Below are 18,474 nucleotides of genomic sequence, written 5' to 3' on the forward strand. Positions count from 1 at the left end.
TAATTAATTAAATAGTTTGGTGACAGTCTATAGAGTTGAACTGAGGGCACGGTCAAGGGAGGTCAATAGTGAATTGATGGGTCGACCCAGATATCGACAGGTCAACCAGCCCAACACACGAGCTTCAGCAGCAGGTCTGACTGTCATGAGTAGCAGAAGCTCATCCTTTTGTCAAGACAATATCTGAGAGGATTTAATGACCGGAAAACTTCTTTGTTTTCTTTCCTGCCATTGCTTTTGTGTCGCTTCTGGAAATGTTTCCAGCACCAACCTGCTCTGCAGCATCTGAACATGACTGTGACATGAATCATCAACTCAAGAGCTCGACAGGAATAGAAAGTAAAAGCAGATAACAGTGTGAAAGGATTGTAGATGTAGAAGATGTAGAAGGATCCGTTTTTACATCTTAAATACAAGTGTGTCCAACTGATGTCAGTATTGTGGTGACAGCGCAGGGTTTTTTCCTAGGTTATACAAAATATGCAGTAATCAAATCAATTAAACAATAGAATAAATATATATTTTGTATTTATAAGTCTTGTGGCCATTATTGTGTCCCTAGTTGCGATTATTCAGTCCTGCCAGCAGATGGCGTAATCGTTATCACCTCGGCTCAGCAAGACGGAACAGAACTTTTTTTCTTTTCAATGAGTAAGAATTCTCTGTGAAAAGTTTCAACATACTCCAAATATAAGTATATATTAAAAAAAATCAAATTTAGCTTTGACGTTATTTTTTTTCTCCCCTGAGTGAAACCATTAATGAAACTCTCTGAGTTCTGAGCTGGTTGATCTCACTGTTCATTTTCAACTCAACTGGAAATAACTTCAATACTCTTGCACCCTGTCTGTTTGAGTCAGACTGGTCCATCAAACTGGTCCTTTAAAGCGTCACAGTGTTGAAGTGAAAATATTTGTTTTTAGCTCCCCCTGGTGCAAGAACTGTATCATAGCAATGATGCACTGAGAGCTGCCATGCAGTGGCGGTTCTACACTGAATTACTCCCCGGCCGAGCCTCCCCAAAGCGTTGACTTAATCAACTTCAACTTTGAAAAGCTTCTCTCTGCTTGAGCTACAGTGACTGGCAGAGTAAGTGCTATCCTGAGAGCAGTCCAAAAGTTGGGATAGATCTCTGATAGATCCTTATCGTGCAAGAAAGTGATAAGATCAAGAAGGCTCGTTGTTGTTGATGGCAATTCACTCACAGCTGCTGCAGGGGGCGCCAGATCGCCTAAAACCGTGTTGCAGAGGCGCATTTTAATTGTTGTTATCAAGCGCTCGTGCCGCCCCCCGTATGTCATGAAAAAATGCCCCGTTCGCCCGTACCTAAAACCGCTACTGCTGCCATGTGTCAATTGTTCATACAATAAGAGAAACGTTTTTATTCGTGTTAGTCACTCACTTTCATCCTCTCACACACTGAAAAGCAGGATGGTGGTCAGACATAAATAACATCAAGTAGAAGAACTCACATTTCTCCGATCCTTAAAATTCTTCACTGGCTTCCAGGCTGTTGCTCCTAAGCTCTGGAACGATCTTCCTCTCTCTTTGCGCTTGATGGATCTACTGACTCCTTTAAGAAACATTTTATGACACTTTTATTTGTTCAGGCTTTTCCCTGATTTCTGGAACTCCTGTTGTGTTATCAGTTTTATCTTGATATTTTAAGTATATACTTTATTGAATATTGTTTTGATTGTTTAAGCGCTTTGTGACCCTGGTCTAGAAAAGCGCTATACAAATAAAAAATACTTACTTACTTACATAAACACATATAAATAGTGAACAACGCCCTTAAAAATATTGGTAGAGTTTGACTTTTTGATTGAAGACTGATCAAAATGAAATCAACAATTACAGAAAAAATGGGTAAGAAGATCATCAAACTGTTAGGTAGAGCTATATTAACACGACATGAGAGCCTTAAAGGAATTTATTAGCAATGGGATCAAACTATGAAGCAAAAACATTTAAAGCTTTAATTTCATGTCGTTCTCATCTGCAACATTTAATGGAGGTTTCCAGTTTAACTGAGGTCTTGCTGCTAAAAACTAGTTTAAACGGTACAATTCGAACAAAACAATCCATGTGGCTCAGTTTATGAACAAGCGCTAGTGATTTATCTGAAGTGATTTGGTTTTTGATGCTTGTATTAGTTTCATTACAAGCAAATCATGTGCATTTAAAGCTTTGACCTTTGTGTGTGTTTTTTCCAAGTAGTTCTTAGGAAATACAGAATCTGGATCATATTGCTTTTCTGAAATATTTATCACTTATATAAATACAAGTAAAATATTTTGCAATATTAATCATATAAATATGAATATGAAATCTCAAACTTGGCTATTTAACATCAGCTTCAGAAATGGTTTGAAGAACAAACAAAAATGTTTGTTTCTCTGACTCCTGTGACTCTTGCTGCACAAACATCTTTACATGGTATAAAGAATGACAAACTCAGACGGTTAAAAAGTTCACTCACTTTATATTGAACAAAACGAGGAAAAAAAACAGCATTGATGAGTTACAACAGCTTATGGTGGCAGCTGGATGGCCTGTACACATCCACGTGATTACACAAGCAGTCAAAGTAGAAAACAAGTTCACGGCAGTCCAACCAAATGTTGGTCGACTCCAGCGATCCTGGCAGAAGCACCATGATGTCAACATACAATGGGCAACATTGAAAACAACCTGGAGACAAAAGTGCTAAAAAAAAAAACCTTCCTTGTGTCACCATTTCAACTTTCTTTCAACTTTTCGACCACGTTCTTTAAAATCTATACAATCAAAGCTCCGACGAGGGAAGCTTACGCTATTTTACTAAAGTAAAAAAAAAGAAAGAAAACAAAACAGTGAATGGTGATGAAGTGCCAAACGTTGGAGTTAAATGTTTACTGACCTTGTCGTTCTATTTTGCACTTATTTTGTCTTGAAACTAGTTTTTGGCAAATCAAAATGTCTAAATAAGTCTTTTTTTTCCCTTTTAGTGTGAGGACAGAATTCTGATTTGAAAAAACTTTATTTAACTAAACACTTTCAGACCGATTCTTAAGCCAAACTTGCACAAAATGCGTCGCTATATTGTTTTGTTTTTTTAAATCATGCCATGACATGAAGTGAGCAAAAACTGAGGTCTGATGGACTCACAAGAATAAACAGACACACAAACAATCCAAGCAGATTCTGAGACTGTAAACTAGACGCCATTTTTTCTATCCAATCCACCAACCCTTTGCTACTTTTTCCACAGGAGCGCTCGTTCTACCCGGCGACAGGAAGCTCTTAAGTACCAGATTGACAAACACTGTGACGTGGACGATGAGAACTTTTCTTGAGGAGGAAGCTTGTACCGCAGGTGTGAGTCGGAGGCAGCACATGTACCATTGTGTACACAAAACTTGAGAACAAAAAATGACTTCTTTAACTGGTGAGTTTGTGACATAGGAAGAAGAAAAAAAAACAAAAAAAAAAACATTAACCTGGAAAAATTGACGATTTAAATGTCGGATATGAAAATATATATTTGATGTTTAGGATATATGTGCGACATGAGATGATGGACGACGGCGTGAGGAGAATGATTTGTACATATAAAGCGACAGATTTCAACATTCAGTTGAGTAATGGCAAACGAGTGAATGACAATCGTGTCGTTAATGGAAACCATCGATGTGAGGCGACACACTTCACCGCCTCGGAGATACACCAGCGACGGATTCTTAGTCACGCACCGGCAGATCCGGGGGTCGCGACTCAAGAACACACACTTGCTTCGTGACAAAACAAATCTGCAAGATAATCCCAAATCAAATGTTCTTTTTAACAGTGAGCTGAACGCTACGATTGTCAGATTCACGCTGGTGCTTTTTTTTCACTCAACAACAACAACAGGGTTTGAGATTTTCCCGACTGAACCGTTTCTGATTGAGAACTTTCCACGAACACCAGCCGAGCATTCGACCTCTGACCTCCACAGTGATACAAACTCATTTGGCACAACAGTCGTTTCCAACATCGGCTCGACATTGAACGGACACTGAAGACTCATCGCAGATTGTCGCTGATATTTTCGGTAGAAAAATAGATTGATGCAAATATAAAAAAAGACGGAATGAAAAGTCGGAGAGGTCAATGAGAAATTTACAATGATTCTCTAAATAGCTTATAAATACGTATCTACACAACATGTGGTACAAAAATACTATAGAGCGTTTTTTTTTAGTGGGCACTCCCTTCTCCTGTTTTCGTCTCCTGGAAAAAGTCCAAACAGGATGTGAAGAAGACGTGGAGCTGGTCAGGCACGAGGTTCCTATACCAGAGTCTTGCTGGTGGAAAACTGAGTAGAGCTTTGGGTCGTTCACCTTTTTTTATCACAAACATTTTGGTTTCGGCCCCGACGATGACGCCAGAGATGCTTCGACGAGCCGAGTCCGGTTGAATTCAGGTGCGATGACGACGGGAAGACATGAGTGGGTTTGATTTGTTGGAGGGGGTAATGTGATGGGGGGGGTCCCCATCTTTTCAGGGTCTCACTCCAGAATTCTCTGAGTCCAAATACTGTGTGGGCAACTTCCTAATGCACTTGGGAAGCTGGGGTACCTGCGACACAGGACTGTTTCGGGGGGTTTAAGGCGGCTGAAAACGGCAGCCTCGGAATTTCAACAAGACTCAAGTCCTCGGCAGAACATCTCACTTCATCGAACTTAAAGACCGGACACTACAATCGCCATTTTCCACCACCACCGCCGCCGCCGCCGCAGATCAGGTTGCAACATGGCCTCTGGGGGGCGCTCTGCTTCCACGCTCAGACCCAAGCTCTTTGTGTTTCATATTTGGCATCAGATGGGTGAAACGTCCGCTGACCCGCTTCTGCGCGTGTGTCCTTCAGCCTCTTTGTCTCCGGGTTTAAGGCAACTTATATTTGTGAAGATTTTAATAAAACCTTTTCTTAAAAAAATGTACAAATTTCTTATACAAACCTCTATGGCATCCTCAGTAAACACTGTATAGAAAATATATAAATATGCTTTTTCTCTTTTTTCAATGTACAAATGCTGTGCAGCTTGTTCTCTGTCAGTCTTTCGTTCCCATTTTTGACCTCAATATATGAACAATTGCTATTTACACTGAGGGGGGCGGAGTTTGGGTTGCGGTGGGCGTGGCTCACGAGGAGTCCGTGCACGGGGACGGCGGCGGCGGGTAGAGGTGGTGGGAGTAGCTGCGCTCGGTGTAAGGCGACGGCGGGCAACTCTCGCAGTTCTCCTCCGCCGACAGGTACTGGCTGCGGGGGGTCGGCGGCGGCGGGAAAGGCTCCGAGTCGTAGTTGAGGTCGCTGGTGTAGCCCTTTGTGGCGGCGATGGCGCTGGACTTGAGCGGCACCCGGCGTCCCGGGGTGTAGTCGCTGTCACATACGTCAGTGCTGCAGGGGGTGGTGGGCGGGGCGAAGTGGCGGTAGGTGTACGGTCGGTAGCTGCGAGAAGAACAAGACAAATTTAGGCAAACTAACATTTTTTTAAGGACATAGATAAGCACCTCCATGATATATGCAGCATTATGATTAGCAACATTTAAATTAGTTAATAATCCTTATAGTACTACTGTAATGCACCACACAAGTTGTTGTTTACAACAGGAAAATGTACTTTTATTTGGAAAAAAAAAAGATTTATTTCACTGCTACAAAGACACTGTTTCTTTGAATAGCATCAGATGATATCATCCAATATTTTAGGAAACGAGGTCTCAGACTGACTAGTTTACCACATACAGTTATTTAACATGATTATTTTGTTCTTCTTAGTAGCTTAAGTCTGTTAAGAGTAAGCTTCATTTAAAAATATATCCATTTTAACTGGCATAAATTAATAGTCACACATTTGTCCCGTTACGAGATCATAACTTTCTATTGGCCTACTATTTTAAGAGAAAAACAATAAGCTAATACTGATGTATACAAAAAATAAATCACCAAAAAACGTGATAAGAAAATCACAAGGCTAGGATTTCATATGAATACAGAGAGAGTTAAGGAAAGAATGATAATTCCACTTATCTAAAGCCTAAACTTATCACCACATGACGCAAAACAGATAGAAACTGTTATAACAACTTGGGAAAAAAAACAGCCCTATTTATAATAAAAACATTTTACACTGAATGCTTAAATGTTAGCTTAACTCATCAATAACAGTTTATAACTTCAAAAGTCTCATTTCCAAAATCTAATTTACATTTTAAAGACAGACATTGAATCTTGAAAAATGTTTCTAGCCTTAAATGGAGCGCATATTTATTTTAGGTGATTAATGATTTAAAAAGAGGAAATAACGGTTTCATAAACAGAAGCAGATACAGATGCCAGAACAATATGTAGGAGTAGGTCAAGGTTATCATGGTGTTGACACATGCTCTTTATCAGCAGTTGTGTTCTTTACAGAGTCAAAAACTAAAAAGCTACACAGCCTTTAGAAGTTTTGTGAAAAATAAGGCACATGGGAAACATCTGGTCCCGAGATTAATTTAACTGTGAACCATTATTTCATAATTGTAAAAACGCACACTACAAACACCAGAGTTAATAAAAGCCTGTTACTGAGAAGAGAGAGAGTGAGAAAGAGAGAGAAGAGATTGTGGGTCGGATCAGGTCAAGTGTTGTGTTGTTGCGAGCCTCTGGTCCGCCTGACTCAGCTCTCGACGGCTTCACTGTGATGACAGACTTACTCAGAGTTCGGTAACTCACGTAAACAGCTTCATGATCTACTTGATTGTGTTTATTAGAGCACGACTCTGTTTGAATTTCACGTTCAAATAATGCGGTCGTGTGTTTGCACGACGACACAAATATTGGGAATTTATGGGAGAAAAGGCTGGAATAAACAGATTCAAAATCTCTCCAGAAACAAACAGACTCTGTTGCAATTCAAGGTTCACAAGTGCCGCAGCAACGACCGTCACAGGACTGTTCGATTCCAACTATACAAGACCTTAGCTGTGCAATTGTAGAGTTTACGAATCTGGGATGTTTCAACAAAATACAGAAATAAATCATGAAACCAGAGGATGCAGGATGGAGACAGAAAAGTTGGGTTATTTACCTGTAGGATCTGTGGGTGGAAGGACTGTTGGAAGAGTAGCCAAATTCCATGGTGTACTGGGAACGGACAGTTGCAGGGGAGGGCGGTGGATTGAGGATCTGGGTAGAGGTCAAACAAACACTTCTTTGAATATATGCCTCAAACAAATGGGACAAAATGAGCCGAGCTGTTGTTAAAGTGCAATTATTAAAAGAGGGTTTTTTTCTGGGACCATTTTCTTATGAAATATTCATTCATGCATTCATTTTCAGTGCTGCTCGTTCCCTTATAGGGGGTCTGGAGCCGATCCAAGTTTCTTAAGGGAAAATAAAAACTTACCAGTTGTTAACTTATTTTTACAGTTGGTCGTTATTCATGTCTTGTTTTTGGTAGTTTGACGAGCAATTACAAATGGATGACATTACTAATCAAATACATGGTTCCTAAATTAATTGATAACGGCAAAAGATGAAGGTTCTTTGTCACTTCTTGTCAGAATGTTGAGGGAAGAATGTAAAAAAAACATGTCTCTTACAGGAGGGAAGTATGTGCCTTTGGTGCTGGACGAGCTGCTGGAAGAGGCTCCGGTGACATGTGCGCGGTCGTAGGGCGGTCCACTGCTGCCTCCCATGATGCTCAGCGAGCCGATCACAGACTTCCCTCTGGACATACCTGTGCAGAGAGTGAACAGATGTTGATTATGATGTTGCTGAAAATGTTTAAAAAAATAAAAAAATAAAGAGATGTTTCACCTGGCAGAGAGCTGGACAGCGAGCTCGGGTGCGGGACATATCCCAGCGGAACCGAGGAAGACCCGTGGACCACGAAATCGTTGGTCACCGTCTCCCCGTCGTCCTTCATTTGAGGACAGAGGACGCGCTGACACACAAAGTAAACGGCGCCAACAACAAACAGCAACATGACCACGCCGACGATGGATCCTATAGTGGTGTTCGGAGGCGGCGGCTCCTCGGTTGGGTCTAAGAATCCCAGAGAAAGAGAGAAGGCGAGTCAGGACCAAACACTAGCAACTTAATACAGCCTAATGTAATACACGCTTAAGTTATGAGACACACAAGAGGTTACTAGAAAAATAATGTACTGCTATGAGTGGAAATAGAGGTTCAATGACCTTGCAGTTACACTATCCTGACACCAGGAGGAGCAAAGAATAAACGTTTTCAATCTTGTGTCTTGTTCAGATAAAATGCAGGTGAAAACGTATTTCGGTGTGTAGCACTATTAGATTTGACAAACGTGATTAAAGGCAAGAACACTCACAACAGCCGATCTCGTCAGAGTTGTCGGTACAGTCCATGTTGTGGTCGCACTTTTTATGCTTTCCGATGCACTGACCGTTGGTGCAGGTGAACTGATCCGGTGGACAGCGAACTGAAGACACACAATCAGTCGGTGAAACACTGAAGAAAGACAACTGGTGGAAAATCCATCCCATTTAAGGCAGAACTCACTTTCACACTTGTTTTCATCCGATCGGTCCTGGCAGTTGGCCTCTCCGTTACACCTCAGGCTCAGGTCGATGCATTTCCTGCTGTCGCATTGGAACTCCGACTCGGAACAGACCGGACAGTCTTCCTCGTCGCTACTATCGTCACACTCGGAGTATCCGTCGCAACGCCAGGCCTGAGGGATGCAGTCCACCTCCCCAGAGGTACAGGAGAACTGCTCGGGTGAACACGTGGGCGGCTCTAAGAAGGGCAAAAATAGTTTTGATTCATACTTGCTCTGTCTTTTAAAACTATTAGTTTAGAATAAATACAAAAACAGTGTTCTGAACAGATGGCAAAATTCCAAACACGGCGCATTTTAACCACCAGGATATTGTCACATTCATAATTAAGTGAATCATAACACAAGAAACATTTTTCAGGGGCAATAAATACTCCCAAAATGAAAAAAGCGGAGTAGAGACTCCTCCGACACTCATATTTAGAGACTAGTAATAAATAATATAAGTAAAATCAAAATGATTAGTTTCTGCATTAATCTGACCTCATGGGGGGAGAAAAAATGTATGCAAAAGGTTACAGGTGGCAGTTCACCGTCAACCATATCCATCTGTTTGCACTGTAGCCTGTAGTGCGACTATCAGTTACTTCCATTTGACACAAGTATTTATGAAGCAGATCATTGAACAGAAAAAGCACATGTTGTAAACTCAATGAAACCATATGTTGCTACAATGAATCAAGTATTCAACGAGGTCATAAAACAAGTGCCATACGCTCCACTCACACAGTAGAATCTCTCTTTTGCAAATGTAATGATCAACTTATAATAAAAGTTGTTATGCTTCAGTCTGACTTTAAATTGACAGCCTCGTGACCCTTGTGTTATATCTGGGTTAAGGTGACCCTGAGGCTTGAAAACATACGAGTTTGTGGTATATCTTGTGCTGGGTGAAGGTGAACGACCTTCCTGGCTTCCAGAAATAAGTATACAGTGGTGGAGGTCGTTCACCTTGACCCGGAGAAGGGTCAAAACAGTATCTCAGAGGAAATGTAATTGCTATGGCTGACTGCTCTTCTCACCTCTATAAGTGAGTTCATTCTGCAGCAGCCTCAGCAAAATATTTACCACAATATCTATTACAGATTTCACTTCCTTTTACGACTCATTCTTCATCTGTTCAGCTTATCTTCCATCATTGTGACCACTTAAGAAACTGAAAGCAACACTTGTGATCCTCTCACCTCCACAGGAGAGTTCATTCTGCAGCAGCACCAGGTGAACAGGACACGAGCAGCGGGTCGTTCCATCGCCTTTCACTATGCAGATGTGGGAGCAGCCGCCATTGTCCCAGGTGCAAGGGTGTTTACCTGAGAGCGTACAGTCGGTGAGGGATGAACAGTTTTCAATCATGTGCGGCGGTGAACCTTCAGACACTCACTGTACTCCCTCATGTCCAGCTCGTGGACAGCGTGGATATCGCTCAGGTAGGCGATCCGGGCTTGGATCTTAGTGCGACCTTCCCTCGTGGTTTTGTCGATGCGTTCGATCATCTGCTGCTGCCTGTCGATCCAGTACAGGTGGTTTCCGAACACGGTCAAGCCAACCGGCTGCAGGATGTTGCTGTCGGCGATCACGATCCGATTGGCTCCTGATGAGAGAGTGACGGGAAGACAAAAAAACAAGGTTGGAGGGAACTGAGGCAACATAATGGGTTTGGAACTGAGGGGGGGGGATCAAGAGGGTAAGTAGGGGGAGGAACAGTAGCACACTGCGATCAGTAAGAGAAATATATAGGACTGAAGACAATAAACAAACATTTGACAAAGTATTTGTGTATATAAAAAGAGAAGAAGTTTTCTTAAATGATCAGGAGGATATTAAAGTTGGGTAACAGAACTGGTTCCAAGGAAAGATGTCCAAAGGAAAGGTCAACATTTGGACATGCATCTTTCAGTTCCTTTTTTTTGCGGTTCCAACTAAAGATAAAAAAGTAACAGAAAAAAAGATTTCCGATTTCAAAAAAGGAAGTTAGATGACCTTAATGTGGCCTTAGAAGATCAAATGCTTAATAATGTTTTTTTTGCTGGTCCTCGAGCTGAGATGTGCAACATAGTTTATACCGAGTTGTGGCAGCAGTGGATTAAGATGGCCATTAAAACGTCTCCCATAGTCACATGAACACAAATATGCGAGTTGAACAGAGAAGCCAAAGCAATATTCTTTAAAATATGTAGCTCAAGTGAGTATTTTTACACGTTAGATCCCTAATCTTCTTTAAGTTTGGACAGCCGTCCAGAACTGGTGACAACCATTGGACCAGCTGACAGCATAGAGATTCAACGGCCAATAAATAAAATACTATCTCTAAATTTTGCTTTGCCATTTAATTGGTGTACGAATGTTATAGACATTTTCTATAAAATGTATTATTATTTTGAACCTTAAAAATATGTGTAAAGCTTACATGACAAGGCTTGTATTTTGAGATTTATTCTAAAGTGAATAAAAAATTATAAATGTTAAGGAAAGTACATCAGCATAGTTTTATAACATAGTTCAACCGGGATATGAGTTAGCTGAACATTTACACAAAACAACAACTTTTTGAATTAAAAAAAAAAAAAAAGTATTTTAGTTTAGTTCATAGCCTCAAGTATTTTTTATTATACTTTTGTTACTGGCAAACAGTATTCTCAAACACATTTACCATGTTCACACTTTCAGGGGTTTGTTCGCTGTGCTAGCATAAAGCTACCCTGAAGATTTTCACACAATATAATAGTTTCTTGCTTTGCTTGCTTTCTTGCTCTACACAGAAAAAAAGGTCTTTTAAGGACAGCTTTATGAAGTTTCAGAGCGATTTGTTTAGAAACCTCTGCTCCAGACTCATACCGTTTCTCATGCTGCCATACATGTCCTGAAATTAAAGTAGTTTGGATGGTTGTGATTCTGACTGGATCGCGAGGAGAATCCAAGGAATGTGCAGCAGTTCAGGCTTCAAGCCAACACTTCCATTCGACTTAAAAACGTTAAAAGATAAAAAACAAAACACTTTCGTAGTCAGTGAATTCTGTAAGCACCGCACCTAGTGGCTGTTTATCTTCTCAAGCACATTTTATTATAATATGATTGAGGCTTAGATTCAAGACTTCATAAGAACTTGGGCGAGTGTCGGGCACGAGCAGGGAGCAGGAATCAGCGTTTAGCCTCTCGGCTGTAGTTATGTCTGACAGACCAAATCCTACAATGGATAAAATAGGAGACAAGCACAGTGTCTGTATTTTATTTCTGGAGGCTGATAACCAAAAGAGGTAAGAAAGATGATCATGAAAAAATTAAGTTTCCTGAGTGGGCGTTTCTTTTTTGTATCCAAAATTGCTCTCAAGAAATTAACACGTTTGTAACAATTCGGCTACAAAAAGACAAAACTTTAGAATAAATTACTGTGACTAATGTGATTTTTTGGTCACTGAATTACGATGAATTCTGTATTTTGTGTTAAATCCTAAAGAAATGGCTGGAGACTAAAATATAGAACTTACCAGAGAGATCGCTGCTTTCAATGCGCCGCAGGTCTGAGTCGACCCAGAATAGCTTCCCCACCTCGTTGTCTATTGCCAGAGCGACCGGCTTTCCCAGACCACTGAAGAACAACACCTCTCGCTCGGTTCCGTCGAGAGCGGCCCGCTCGATCTTCGGCGAGCGCTCCAGCAGGTTGGTGAAGTACATGTACCTGTCAGACACAGCAGAGTGAGGAAAAAGTATTGCTAATTTGACGAAAAGACACAAGACACAAGAGTCGATTTATGGCGCATCATCCAAATCTGGGTAGAGATGGAACCATAACATCTGTAAACTCCATCTCCCCACCACACAATGACCCAAAGATTACTGCTGGAGCCCGGCTTGAGGTAAAGAGGCTGCAATTATGGTTCCAAACAAGCGACTTGGCAGCGCTAAGTAACAACAGGCTCAAAAGGACTTCATGAGTCCGAGCAAATAAACAACAAGAACAAATTACTGTGTGATTGGAAACAAGCGGCGGAACAACGGCTATGCATCGGAAAATAAAAGCGGCCAGTTTGTTTGTTCGAACTCGCAGGATTATTTGCAACCTCCAGGCGTCAGAAAAACCTGGGAGGGAACATCTGAATCTCTTTAATGTTTCCTGGAACAGGATTTTACTACAAGAGTGAAAAAAAATCGGGCAAAACTGCAACAGAAACGTACATTTGCCCATCTTTCCATCAATAAACCAGGCGTCTGTGTTCACCTCTCTCTACCGAACTGTAAATAACGTGCAACAGAACTGCAGGTTTCAGAACTAAAGGAAGTAAAAATTAAAGTGAGGCAATAATCACTTGTTTCTCTATACCATAGCAGACAACAGATGATCAGTATGATTTCCACACAAGTGTCAAGAAAATGTCGAGAAATGCATGGGAACCATGCGATTTTAGAGGAATTGAAAATGGTAAGTCATGAAAAATTATAAAAAGTTGAAGCTTCTCACTTGAAGTTTTTGGGATCAACAAGGACTTCCTTCCTTATTCCACTTCTCAACATGATTTTCATCAAATTTTCCCACCGTTAGAAAGTACTTCACATTTTCGTGCCTGCCTCTCTCTTGTTAAAATTAATTTTTGAGATTATGTGCATTTATTCAACTTGGCCTTGGCTTTGGTCTCGGTCTACACTCGGCCTACCACAGGCTTCTTGTAGTAGCAGGTATTGTCGATTGCATGTAGTAACATTACAACGTATTTTATACCGGAGTCAAAAGTGTCCAGATTGGATTTTTATTCATTTGTTAGACATATCATAAAATACATTTTCTACCAAAACTACAACTACTACTGAATTTGTAGAGACTGAAAGAGAAGAAACTTTGTCCCCTGGCTCCCGTTATAATTTTGTATTGCTACCTTGCAATACGACAACACAGATGCACTCACCCTCGCTCCGGGTTGACCACAATGGCTCTAGGTTTGTCATGCTCCCCTCGCAGGACCACACCCACTCGGCTACCGTCGGTTCGAGTCACGTTAATGACATTGGTGACCTCGCTGGTCCAGTAGATGAAACGGCTGTAGATGTCGATGCTGAGGTCGTAGATCTGCAGACCCTGACTTGGCCCTCCTAGTGAGCTCGACACCACAGTCATACTCTGTAGAGAAAGACATTGCAGGTAAGAGAGTTGTATGTTCAGTGCACCACAGCCCCAAATTCTACTTTGTCCCAGATATGCCAAACATTGTATAAAATGTTGACGATTTTTGTGATTCATATGACTTTATATAAGCCGACTAATTTATCAGTATTTACATTCAATTGAACATTTTAAACCATCTATTGTATTTCAAAGCACTCAGCCGCTTTGCCCCCTTCTCTAGAACTCTTTACCACATAGAAACATAGACTCATTTGCCCAGTTCCAATTCCAACTCAAAATTTCCGACGTCATTATCTCCATCTTTTAAGCATTTCATTTGGTGATACTTTTACTATTTAGCGCCCAGATGTGCCTTTACATACATTTTATTATCATTATTCAGATTTATATTACAATGAATGAAAAAGGGCAGCAGAAGATTTGATTAGTATAAATTGTTCTGAATTACAAATTCAAATCGATCTATAAAATAGTTGTGACCAAGTAAAACTTAATTGGTTTATATCTTTATTCAATTTTTACTGTCCTAGAAAAACCTTTTTTGCGCCTTATGTAATGCTTGGAATGTAATGGTCCCGGGGACATTATAATTCTCGAGTCTTGTAAAAAACCTTAAGGCCTTCTGTGAGATTTCACTGCACTTGCCTGGTTTCCATCCTCCTGAGCTCTCCTGATGACGTTCTGCTTGGAGTCGATCCAGTACAGCTGCTTGTCCAGGGGGTCGTAGTCAATGGCCCGGACGTTTCTCAGACTGTGAATGGGCAGGATGATGTCTGGACTCTGCTGTTCATCAATCACCATGCGGTTGATGGCAGTTTTCTGGCTGAAGAGTAGGAATGATGTCGGAGCTGGAGCAGAAAAAGAGTCGTTTAAATATGTTAACGCAATCAAAACAAGTGAACCAGAGCCCAGTGTGACGTTCTTACCACTGCAGGTCTTGTTGTCGTAGTTGAGTGAGAAATGTGCCGGGCAGCCACACACGAAGCTGCTCACCGGGACAGCGAGGCACAGGTGAGAGCAGTGACCGTTGGTGGAAGCACAGGCATTCCAGCCGCCTTGTCTGGAGGAGTGGAACACCAGGATGTCCATGACGTAGTCCAGGTGACCCTGGATGACGGTGCGGTTCTGTCCACTGGTCTTATTGGCTCGCTCGATACTTCGCTGGCTCCAGTCAGTCCAGTAGATGTAATCTTGGTACTGGGTGAGGCCGAAGGGGTGAGGAAGGTCGTCTGCTATCACTTCCCGATCTTGACCTGAAAGGAGAAGAGGAGTCGAATAAGATTTTTGACTTAAATTATAAACATTATTTATTTTGATCCTTTGAATTAAAGAAGAACAATTACATTATTATTTCCTGTGTTGAAAGTCATGCACGTGCCCCACTTTCAACTTTTTGAGCAGTTCCATTTGATTTGTTTTATATAAAAACACTACTAATCACATGTCTCAAACTCCAGCCTGGGGGCCCACCAAACCATTTTTAGTAGACATCATAAATTTATGGATTAACATTAAAAAAAAGCAATGAATTATAGTACAACGAGTAGCCTTTAATAATTTAACAAAGACTGAGGGGGCATACTTGTTAAACTGTTACTCTTATAAACATCTTAGATTTAGATTTTTACTTTATTAGTCCCAAAAGGGGTAGTTTTGGTTCAAAACAGGTCATAGACATATGTTAAATCATGTGATCCAACACATGAAAAGTATTTTCAAGTTACCTAGCATATTTGAAGACTCGATGAGAGTTGTGTCCAGGTCGGTCCAGTACAGCCGGCGCTCTGCGTAGTCAATCGTGAGCCCATTGGCTCGGCCCACATCTGCCACCAAAGTGATTCGACCCGTTCCATCCATGGCCGCTCGGTCAATCTTAGGCTTGCCGCCCCATTCCGTCCAGTACATGTATCTTTTCCAAGAAAGGTAAGCAGGAGGTAGAGATGTGAGAATACACGCGAGATAAACGCTGCATTTATGTTTCATGTTAAATCAAACGATTGTAGAAAAGTCAGTTCTCAGAAGGAAAATTGCTTATAAACTCACTTTCCTTCATCTTTCTTGGACCTGAGGGTTCTAACTTTGTGCCGTTTACTCTCTGTTGATCTCTGTAGTCCCACCCTCCACTAAAATTACAGGCTTCACACACAAAATCTGCTGCAAACTCTTATTAGTCCCTCACTTCTCTTCCTTTCCTCTCTTCAGCTTCCAACAATTAGGTTTGACCTCACTTTTCTCTTCTGTTCTTAAAAACATCAGTCGACCACTGCAGACCGATAAATAAATAGAATGAATAATAAACAAATAAAAGGTCCTGATTCATTTTAAAAATGGTGTTTTCCTGAAATGTGTTAACTGACAGAGCTGGATATTGCTTGTCTTAAGTTTCCTCACCCTTCAGCTGGATCCAGAGCCAGAGCTCTTGGACTGTCCAGATCCTTCCAGACCAGTACCTGACGGTGCTGCCCGTCTAGTTTCGCGACCTCGATGCGGTTGGTACCAGTATCTGCCCAGTACAAGTTCTTCCCCAGCCAGTCGACAGCCATTCCCTCCGGATAATCCAGACCAAACTCTACAACATGTTCCAAAGCGCTTCCGTTCATGAAGGCCCGACTGATGGTCTGAGGACACACAATGACATTTGTTAAAAATCTTTAAGAAAAGCGTTGGAATTGCTGATAATTACCTTCAGCGTTATGTCGGTCCAATAAATTCTGTTATCGGTGACATCGAAGTCGAGGGCGGAGGCTTCTTTGACGCCGGTGAGCGGGATGGCCACGTTGTTGTTGTTGGTCTCCAGGGAGATGCGGCGGATGTCTGTGTGGCGGGAGAAGAGCAGGAAGGCTTCGGGGACGATACACGTCCTCATGTCAGCGATGAGCTCCAAGCCGATGGGACAGCCACACTGGACGCCCACGGGCTTGTAGAGGCACAGGTGGCTGCAGCCGCCGTTGTTTTCTGCGCAAGGGTTTGTACCTGACGATTGCAAACCATGAGTCAATACTCAGATGGACTTTTCAGCAAAACCAGTATTTATATTTTTTAACAAATATATACCCTAATACCAGCTTCTAGATTGTTCATGATTTATCACTGTACCCCAGTAAACAAACATTTCGAGGTATGGGTCAAGACAATGTAGATAGATATAGCACTTGAACCGCACACATTTGTGCAATATTGCCTGTAATCGTAAAAAAAATGTTTGTGCGTTTTCCCTTGAATAACCCAATACTTTATACAAGGACTCTTCAATTCACTTTTCACTCTTTGTTCAGTTCTTAGGAGTACTTTGATGGGTGGCGACTGATCCAGAAACAGAACATGGTTACAGTTTTGGCACTAGTATGGGGCCCCAACAAAAAATTGGCAACTGATCACAATAGAATAGGCTGATTACTGCATGAATGAAAATGCAACGGGCAATTGATGATGACACTTTAAAGGAAGTACAAAACGTTTTTTATATAATAAAACATCATGCTAATTATGTTTTCTTATAGCCAAACTCGGAAAAGTTAATTTCTCATAGACTCACCGAAGGATTTATGAACATATGTGGCCTTGAGACCCATCAGGTCCGGCAGTTGGTCGATGATGTACTCCCTCTCGGCGGTGCGTTTGTGGACGCGCTCGATGCTGCGCCGCTGCCAGTCGGTCCAGTAAATGTAGTCGCCCAGTAGCGTGAAGCCAAAGATGTGAGGAAGTTTATCCTCCACCAGCACCCGTCGACCTGAACCATCCATGTTCATCACCTGAGAGAAAGAAGGCTCGTTAAATTATTGTCCATGAACAGTATATTGAATACACTTTAAATAGAAGAAATAGATCCTTTTCTAGTTAATATGAGACAATAGACATTTCCGTAACTTTTTTTCAGAATTAGAAAAATCTATTTTAAAAATATATTGCTCTTTTTAATGGCTGAAAAGTAAAAACATATCTAATGGCAGAAGATTGTTGACAGTATCTCTAATTATCCAATTCCTTATTAACCACCAGAATTCTTGCTGATTTCGAAATCTTTATTTTCCACTTCTGTCTTCCAATTTCACTGGCAAAAAAAAAAAGTCGATACTAATCCCACACATTGAGCTTTTCTTTCTTCTTGATAACCGAATGATGGAAAGCCAAAGAAATTGATCACATTTAAGAACACATCACATTGGCTTATTTTGGGCAAAAGGGAGAGGAGGGCTGGCCAGAGTTTCCACATTGTGTTTCTGACTGTGAGTCGCGAGCGAGCTCAGCGCTGCTCAGGCGACCTGGCAGCACATCGCAGCAGCGCTAATTAGAAGCAACAGCCGGAGTAAACAAACAGCGGCAGCATATGGCCGCCACATTTCCTTCTTCCTCTCGCACAAACTTTGACATCTCCTTCAGAGGCGGGTTTCTGAAGACAGAACTGAGACTCGCTTTAAACACTTAGGAGATGTTTCTGAAAGTGCTTTGAGGGCTGAAGTCATCTATGATCCAATCCAAGTGTGTAAACAAGAGTAAGTATCCAAGTTGACTGGAGTCGACTCTTAATGTCAATGTTTTCAAATTACTTTTTCAGAACGCAGATGTTAACATACATATTTTAATAGCCATTTACTTAAAAACAGCTTAAAACAACAAAATATTTTAAAACTGACATCATTGCTGACTAGTCATGCAACAAAACACTTCAGCTGCTATTAATCGAGTCTAAAGGTTGTAAACGGCAGAAAAAAATACTTTCTAAAAGGTGTTCAAGGTAATTGTGTCCAGATG

General features: G+C 41.3%; 1 protein-coding gene across 1 annotated transcript in view; it reads right to left on the minus strand.

Moving 5' to 3' along the window:
• Positions 1-2,465: 2,465 nt before the first annotated feature.
• The window catches only part of lrp6 (low density lipoprotein receptor-related protein 6), a 33,564-nt gene continuing 17,555 nt past the window's right edge, over positions 2,466-18,474 (minus strand). The window contains exons 8-23 of the mRNA XM_087786935.1: positions 17,258-17,474; positions 16,406-16,695; positions 16,114-16,340; positions 15,447-15,631; positions 14,649-14,975; positions 14,368-14,570; positions 13,505-13,716; positions 12,092-12,282; positions 9,988-10,197; positions 9,791-9,916; positions 8,549-8,785; positions 8,358-8,468; positions 7,829-8,056; positions 7,612-7,748; positions 7,098-7,195; positions 2,466-5,473 (exon numbers count right to left, since the gene is read on the minus strand). Of these exons, the coding sequence (XP_087643061.1) occupies positions 5,167-5,473; positions 7,098-7,195; positions 7,612-7,748; positions 7,829-8,056; positions 8,358-8,468; positions 8,549-8,785; positions 9,791-9,916; positions 9,988-10,197; positions 12,092-12,282; positions 13,505-13,716; positions 14,368-14,570; positions 14,649-14,975; positions 15,447-15,631; positions 16,114-16,340; positions 16,406-16,695; positions 17,258-17,474 (3,306 nt within the window). The 3' untranslated portion in view covers positions 2,466-5,166. The remainder of the gene's footprint in view (positions 5,474-7,097; positions 7,196-7,611; positions 7,749-7,828; positions 8,057-8,357; positions 8,469-8,548; positions 8,786-9,790; positions 9,917-9,987; positions 10,198-12,091; positions 12,283-13,504; positions 13,717-14,367; positions 14,571-14,648; positions 14,976-15,446; positions 15,632-16,113; positions 16,341-16,405; positions 16,696-17,257; positions 17,475-18,474) is intronic.

The sequence above is a fragment of the Callionymus lyra genome, chromosome 3, assembly GCF_982586985.1.
Source record: "Callionymus lyra chromosome 3, fCalLyr1.hap1.1, whole genome shotgun sequence".
In the NCBI taxonomy this organism is placed as follows: Eukaryota; Metazoa; Chordata; class Actinopteri; order Syngnathiformes; family Callionymidae; genus Callionymus; species Callionymus lyra.